The sequence below is a fragment of the Ceratosolen solmsi genome, unplaced genomic scaffold (genome assembly GCF_000503995.2).
Source record: "Ceratosolen solmsi marchali unplaced genomic scaffold, CerSol_1.0 scaffold1, whole genome shotgun sequence".
In the NCBI taxonomy this organism is placed as follows: Eukaryota; Metazoa; Arthropoda; class Insecta; order Hymenoptera; family Agaonidae; genus Ceratosolen; species Ceratosolen solmsi.
Genome location: NW_011948415.1, coordinates 6,261,022 through 6,268,993, shown reverse-complemented (window position 1 = coordinate 6,268,993; position 7,972 = coordinate 6,261,022). Strand labels below are relative to the sequence as shown.

Genomic DNA, 7,972 nt, shown 5'->3' with positions numbered 1-7,972 from the left:
AAGGAATTGAATGGGATTGTTCGGTGCTCGGTTTTGCAATGCGAGGCTCGAGCGAGGAGGGTAAAGCGATAAAAGTAGCGAGACGAAGAAAGTCCCATGAAAGTCGAATGGTATCGGAGCGACGGCTAAATAGGCCTTTTTCAGCAAAAATAACAAGAGGTAAATCAAGCAAGGGAAAAGTAGAGGGAGACGAGCTGGAGGAGAACACGTCAAACGAAAAATATACTGTACGACAGACAGATGGAAGTGCACGCGCTTAAAATGGTTAGTGTGTAGGCTTATGAGTCCTCTCGCGCGGCAACAGAGGAAAGAGAGAATTGAGAGAATGAGCGAGGGACAAAAAAAAAAAAAAAAAAAAAAAAAAAAAAATAAAGAAAAGAAGAAAAAAAAAGAAAAGAAAAGAAGAAGAAAAAAGAGAGTAGAGAAAAGGCTCGGAGAGTGTCGGTTTACAGAACACCTACTGAAAACCGATCCGCGACGAATTACGCGTTCGACAGAGCGACGGCCGCTCATTAGGTTCTCTCTTGCACAGCGCCTGAGCTTTCTCTTGCTTTTAATTAATAATTTCATTTAATTTAATAAACGATTTTAAAGCTGCTCGCTCCTAGGCGCAATATCAAATTGTATCACTCAGCGATATACATTTAAGCATGGAAGTCTCGGAGAGTTTTCAAGGAAAACTTTTCCTCCTTATGTGACTCGGACAACTTTACAGCGCTTTGCATTTTTCAACTTTATCGAAAACTTGATTAACTTACTTTTAATATCAAGAATAACAACGACTTATGGGACGAATAATGTCTTCGATAATACTTTATCACGTACTTCTCAAGTCGTCCCCACTACAAACAAAATTATTTTAAAAGACACGATTATTATTGTTATTATTATTATTATTATTATTATTATAATTATTATTATTATTATTATTTGACCTTTTATTTACAATTTTTATCCAATGCAACGACGCATTATTTGATAATACTTATAGAAATATAATTATTTCAGGCATTAAATTGCCCTATAATTATACAATTGAAATTTGATTAGATAAAGTGAATAAGGAGACGTTGAATTATTATTTAATTTTCAAAATTGTTCAATTTCTACTTTTTTTTTTTAACTCGCTTCAATACGTTTAAAAATAAAACTAATACGATGGTATCAAATCTATATGAAGTATAAATATTATTTTCAATTAGCGCTGTCCGCTTATAAACATCATATCTTTATTGAATTTATAATGTTATTCTTGTGAACATACTTTACTATGTATTCATTTCAATATAATTAAAGAATAAACTTTTTGATTTTAGCCACTCGAATTTAAAATTATCAATCATACAATACTACGTAATCGATATTTCTACATTAAGCTTTTTTTTTAATTGCAATGTTTATGAATCCACTAAAACATGCATCATTTTATTATGCATTGATGCATTAGAATAATTGTTTCATCCAGACTCCGAAGTCGAGAAATCGAAAATTCAATTTCAAATGTATGTAGCTTAGGGGCATGATAACTTTTTATTGCAATTTTTTCAATTTTGAAATTAGACTAAAAAAGAATTTGTTTTACAATATACTTTATTCAACATTATTCGATGCATTTTGGTTTATCAAATAAAATTTTATATCTTTGATTAGGACCATTAAACTGGAAATATGAAATAAACAATTGAATGAGATAAAATCACAATTCATTGCATATTATATATATATATATATATCTTTGTGAAGTTTACTTATGGTAATAATGCGATTGACAAAATTAAAAATTCACGGGTAAATTCGAGCTTGTAAAGTATGAATATTAAATTGCATCGATTGCCATCGACTTCATGTCTTTGCCGAAAATCGAGATATCATTGTGATAAAATACCCATATCGGCATAATAAATAATTACTTTCCATATATGTTTTATGAATATTTACGAGCAGTGGATGTAGCACATTTTTAAATTAGCCAGGCGTAATACAAAAAGTCTTAGAAATACAAAAAAAAAAGTGTCTTATAATCGAGTGGATGAAGTATTTGCTTTTACAAAATCATATGAGATTTCGAAGGCTTTTTACAAAAATCAAATTGACATCAACGTCGCATGTCGCAAATTCTATGTCGAAGCTCACAAGTGAATCGACAATAATTATATTTAGTTAAAAACAATAACTTTATCCCAATACAAAAATTCTCTGGCTATTCTAGAAATATCATTAACGAGTGGAGCTTTGCAAAGGCCCCCGTTAAAAGATAAATTAATTTTCGATTACCAAATATCATTAAACTAATGAATTATATAACTTTCTCTCGGCATAACTAATTAAGCATAAAATATAATTGTTGATAAAAATCGTTCGAAAATTGAAATTGCATTTCGTAAGTGGCCGATAGAGTGCGAATGAAAAACGCGAGCATCTCTGCAGGAATCATCGATGGTGAACGAATGGAGAAGAGAAGAGGGAGTGCGACAGCCATCGAGAAATGACCGAAGAAACGAACGAGCATTTACGAGCGACGGGATAAAAATAAGTGGCCAACCTAGGGATATCTCGGTTGTGATGTTTGGTCGCTAAAGCGTGTGGATGGTGCAGCCGCTCCGTGGTCTCGCGATATTTTCGTACGGGGAACGCGCAGATCGCGCAATGCGTCGCTCGACTCCGGCAATGTGCACCTCCAGCAACGAATTTTCGAGCTTTCTTTGCTGACGCGCCAAGCACCTTATAATTCGCTGTGATTCGCGGCAGCATTTACTCGTTAAAGTAACGAGTAATGTTCGCTGGTTATACGATTTCAAAAGCTTCCGCGCCAGCTTGTGCTGGTGGGTGTTCCACTCCAATTACAAACTCCTGGTAATCCGATAAATTGAACGCTGTTTGAGCGTTATTACACAGCCTCTACGTGTTTTCTAATTTGCCTGATTTCTCCGCATTAGTACCAATTTTCACAAATCTGAATCTGCTCTCGCGCACAAATATTTCAGATCATAAAAATATCAAACAGCGATCAGAATTTCAGATAAGCAAGCAAAATTTTAAGTCTCACTAAGCTTCGAAAGTAAAAGCCGTTTTAGCTCGTTAATCTGAGCACTTAAAACAAAGTTTGAGTTTTATCTGAAAAATCAATATACTGAATGCTTCTAAGTATTAATAGAAATTAATATACTTTGTTTTATCCTATATTTATTCTAGCTTGATTATCAAATAATTAAAAATTAATTAATTTCATGTTATAATAATGTTAAAGTGAAGTTGTAAAAATAAAAATCCTTAATCGACACAATAATTAATTACACATTATAGTTCAAATTTCAGATATTAATTGTAATAAAATATATATACATGATTTTATCGCTATAATATTTCGTGTACCGTTTATGGACCAGGTAATACTCAAAAAAAAAAAAAAAAAAAAAAAAAAAAAAAAGTAACATGTAAAGAAAAATCAACATTAAAAATGAAAATTTACAAAAATTCTGTAAATTTTTCGTGGCTTTTCATCTCAGTAATATATCTTATTACTACATATTGAATCATAAAGCTCTAAGAAATTTTTCAAAGTAATTTCTTTATAGTTAAAAGAAAACAGAAAAGAATTGCAAAAAATATAAATAAAAAAAACATTGATAAAAACATTTAATAAAAAGGTTTCTATATATATACGTATATATATAAATTTTTTGTTTTATTTGATTTTTCACTCTTGTATAATGTTTCAAATTTACTATCATTATCTCCGTTGAAAGAAAAAAATACGTGTTTGTTTCGTAAAGGAAATTCTATTACGTACTATCGTATTCCTAAAATTTTAAATTAAATTTAATCTAACTCTTATATTGCTCGAAATGACTGTTTATAAGCTAATATTCCCATAATTTATTATTATCATAATATGTTATTATCCACTATAAATTATTATTATATAATTTAATTTGACGTTATTCTGATTATAAATTATATTCAACAATTTAAATATTAAAGGCATCTAAATTTAAGAGAAGTTTACGAAATAAATTAAAAAAATAATTTAAAACAGTGAACAAATTTTAATTCACAAAAGATAATCTTGTGCCTTACAATGGACATAAGGTGTTGATAAAAAATAGTGCTCAATTAATTAATTATAATCTACGAAATACATTATTTCTTTCATTCAAGTGCTTTCACTTATGAAATGATCGTTGGGGGAGATTCAAACTTTTTTGATTTTTCGTATAGCGTTTTAACGTTTTCGACTTTCTCCTCTATTAGATAAAGAAAAATCTTTACTGAATTGGTATGAACATTTTTTATGTTATAGAAATTGTTTTCTAAATGCTATGATATATTTTAGGAATTAATACATAAAATATTTATGTCTTATTTACTATTTGTAAGTTGATTATTGCAAAAAATAAGCAGAATTAATGAAATGAATTGAATAGAGTTTCATTAAATCGGAGGTTGTAAAACAAAAACAATGTCTATGTTATTTATTGAAGTAAAATTTAATAAAATTATGCACTTTTTGTAGCTATATCAATATTTCTCGTAAAATTGTTTATTGAAAATGTAAGGGACTTAGTATTCTACTTAACCAACTTTATACATACATTAATCATAATATTTAACAACTCACCGTGAGTGAAACATGAGTATTGGTTTTAAAAATAATTTTAAATTATTAATAGAATTAGTGTCATTAAATTGTTAATATAATTAATATAATTAATATCTTTGATATAATGACGTCGCACGTACGGATAATATAATGAAAAAAGTAGAATTAGAATACAAAAAGTAGAATTCACACGAGGGAACGTAATAAAAATGAAAGTTTATACTGTGTACAGAAATTATATAATGCAGAATATGTAATACGTAATAAAATTTCTGCTACTTAAAGCTTCAATTTTTAACTACACAGATTTCAATCCCTCATCATCGAATATTATATTATGAAATTATTAAAAATATTTATAATTAAAAAAATAATATTATAATCGTTTGCGATCTATAATAATTTCAAATGCCTTTAGGCTTATATAGAAAAGCCATTCTGTTGCCATTATTGTGCAACAAACGAATTAATAAATATTATGCTGAAGGTGCAGAGAAATAAATTTGCTACTTGATCAATAAATCTTTTGTATTTAGTGTAAGTTAAGTGATTTTTTAAACATTTTTATTATAAATAAAAGCACAATTTTTACAGGTAAATGTTTTATGAAATAAATTCTGAAATAAATTTTATAGTCTTTCAGTATGAATATATTTATTTCTACTTTAATACATAACATTTTCCTACCTAATTCGTCAAATCAAGCTCTAAACGCATAAATAGTCGCAAAAATAAATAAGTAATTATTTCAATACTTTTAAATTATAAAAGATTATCAATGATATTTACGGAATTTTAGCGTTACAATGCAGTCACACAATATTATTACTTATTTGGAATAATAATAATAATAATTTGTGAAAATGTATTATCGAAACATGCCATTTACGCATACAATACAATTACAATATGGAATTCTGAATATTGTAATACTTAATTTTCAATATCAAGCGTGACTGTGAGTTTTATTAATATAATGTGTAACAGATACTATTTCTATAATGAGATAAATTTCTCAGATCAGATAAATTTCTAAATAAGAGAACAAAATTTTATAAAAATTATAAAATTTATAAAAAAAAAACCACTACAATAATCAACAAAAGGGAATTTATTTCAATGGTTTTCTAGGGATGTATTTTTTATTAGGAACTAGTAAATTGATAACTATTAGAAAAAAAGAAAAGAAATCTTTTTCAACACGTCAAATAGCAAAAGTAGATATTAAAGAATATTCTTTTACATCAAAGGAAATGCGAAAAACGTATACAATATTATATTAATTTTTTAATAATATTCAAACCATCGAAATTATTATATAATAAAAATAGTGAAATAGTCATTGATTTAAAAAGTCAAGATATAATATAAAGAGTACAATGTTCTTCCAATTATTTCATTAAAAATAACATGGATCGCGATCAGTAACAACAGGAGCTTAAACAGTTGTTTTTTTCAACAAGTATATTTATAATGATTCTTAATGATTCGATGAAAACTTAGCAATTTATGCCATCATTTTAATCAGAAAATAATTCTCGTGCGCTTTTCTAGTACATGAATCATAGTACGCTTTTTCGTATGCCTTTTACACGAAAAATGCATTTCATTTTAATATGCTTGTATACATACAAGAATTACTGCGAACTTTATTGTACCAGTGAAAATTATATGTTAAGTGTATAAGAGAGGTGAAACATTTAGATTGCCATCTCTTTTATAATGGAGACGGGCGTTTCATACTAAAACTATTGTAATGCGATACAATTAAATTTCAATAAAATTTCTTTTAATCCATGATTGCGTGAACTTTGTGGAGACCAGAGAGCTCTGAAAAGATGACGGAATACAATGTCTATTTTAACTAAATTTCGAAGGCGAAGGCGAAGGCGAAGGCGAAGGCGAAGGCGAAGGCGAAGGCGAAGGCGAAGGCGAAGGCGAAGGCGAAGGCGAAGGCGAAGGCGAAGGCGAAGGCGAAGGCGAAGGCGAAGGCGAAGGCGAAGGCGAAGGCGAAGGCGAAGGCGAAGGCGAAGGCGAAGGCGAAGGCGAAGGCGAAGGCGAAGGCGAAGGCGAAGGCGAAGGCGAAGGCGAAGGCGAAGGCGAAGGCGAAGGCGAAGGCGAAGGCGAAGGCGAAGGCGAAGGCGAAGGCGAAGGCGAAAGCAAAGACGAAAGCGAAGGCGAAGGCGAAGGCGAAGGCGAAGACGCAGAAAAGGTGAGTCGTGAATCGGCAGCAAGCAGCTGGCGTGCGCGCGGGAAGGGCGGGGCTGCGCTCAAAAGGGTGCGCGCAACCGCTGACGCCGCGATTTTGCCACTACCGACCGCCGTCGTCGCCGCCGCCACCACAGTCGCTACCACCGTCGCCGCCGCCGCCACCGCCGCCGCCACCACCGTCGCTACCACCGTCGCCGCCACCGCCGCCACCGCCGCTGCCACCGCCGCCGTAGCCGTAGCCGCAACCGCCGTCGTCTCTTCGCTCCTCTCCTCGGCGCCGCGATTTATACGAGGCGCGGCAACGCGAGCGCAGGTGCAGGACAGGGACGAAAAAAAGCGCGACGCGAGCCGCGGAAGTCGCCTCCTGGAAGCGCCACGACTCAAGCACGTGCGATTGCGCTTTACCGCGAGGACACCGCACCTGGATCATTGAAGCGCACGGTGGTCCGAGCTAGGGCGATCGCGTCCAGCCTTAGTCGAGGTGATAGCTCGACGTCGGGTTTCGAGGGTCGAAGGACAGATTGATAGACAGAGAGAAATAGATAGAGAGAGAGAGAGAGAGAGAGAGAGAGAGAGGAAGAGGGCGAAGGAGACAGAGAAAGAGAGGCGGACGCCGAGACACTGTGACAGCGGCTTGATCATTGGCGGACGACAAGACGCAAGACCGACGTCGGGCACGGGGGGGTGCACTAAAGGAGGAGAGTGGGGAAGCCAGAGGGAGAGAGAGAGAGAGAGAGAGAGAGAGAGAGAGATTGAACGAGAGTGAGAGCGGGCGCGAGATCTAGCGAATACAGGTCGCGGCAGGTGGGGAGAGTGAGCGTTGGGCCGGGAGAGGAAGAAGTTGACGTCGGCGACGACGACGACGCTCGCGTCGTCCCGACCGCGAGAGTGGGAGAAAAGCGGGCGGGAGAGCGCGAGGGCGGGAGAGAGAGAAGAGGGTCCTCTCGCTCTGGGGAACGATTCGCGAAGCAGAGCCACGTCAGGGAGGGGAAGATCGCGTGGGGCGGTTGTACACCGGCGAGAAGAAGAAAAGAGAAAGAAGGACAGGCCGCCGGTAGCGGCGGCGTCGGCGGCAGAAGTAGCGGCGCCGGTGGTAGTGGTGGCGGTGGTGGTGGCGGTGGTGGTGGTGGTGGTGGCGGTGACGGTGGCGGTGGCGGTGGC

The 7,972-nt window shown here is 35.0% G+C and overlaps 1 protein-coding gene across 1 annotated transcript in view; it reads right to left on the bottom strand.

Moving 5' to 3' along the window:
- Positions 1 to 6,464: 6,464 nt before the first annotated feature.
- The window catches only part of LOC105359026 (glycine, alanine and asparagine-rich protein-like), a 56,762-nt gene continuing 55,254 nt past the window's right edge, over positions 6,465 to 7,972 (bottom strand). The window contains exons 2-3 of the mRNA XM_011495501.1: positions 6,916 to 7,175; positions 6,465 to 6,864 (exon numbers count right to left, since the gene is read on the bottom strand). Coding sequence (XP_011493803.1) covers positions 6,465 to 6,864; positions 6,916 to 7,175 — 660 coding nt within the window. The remainder of the gene's footprint in view (positions 6,865 to 6,915; positions 7,176 to 7,972) is intronic.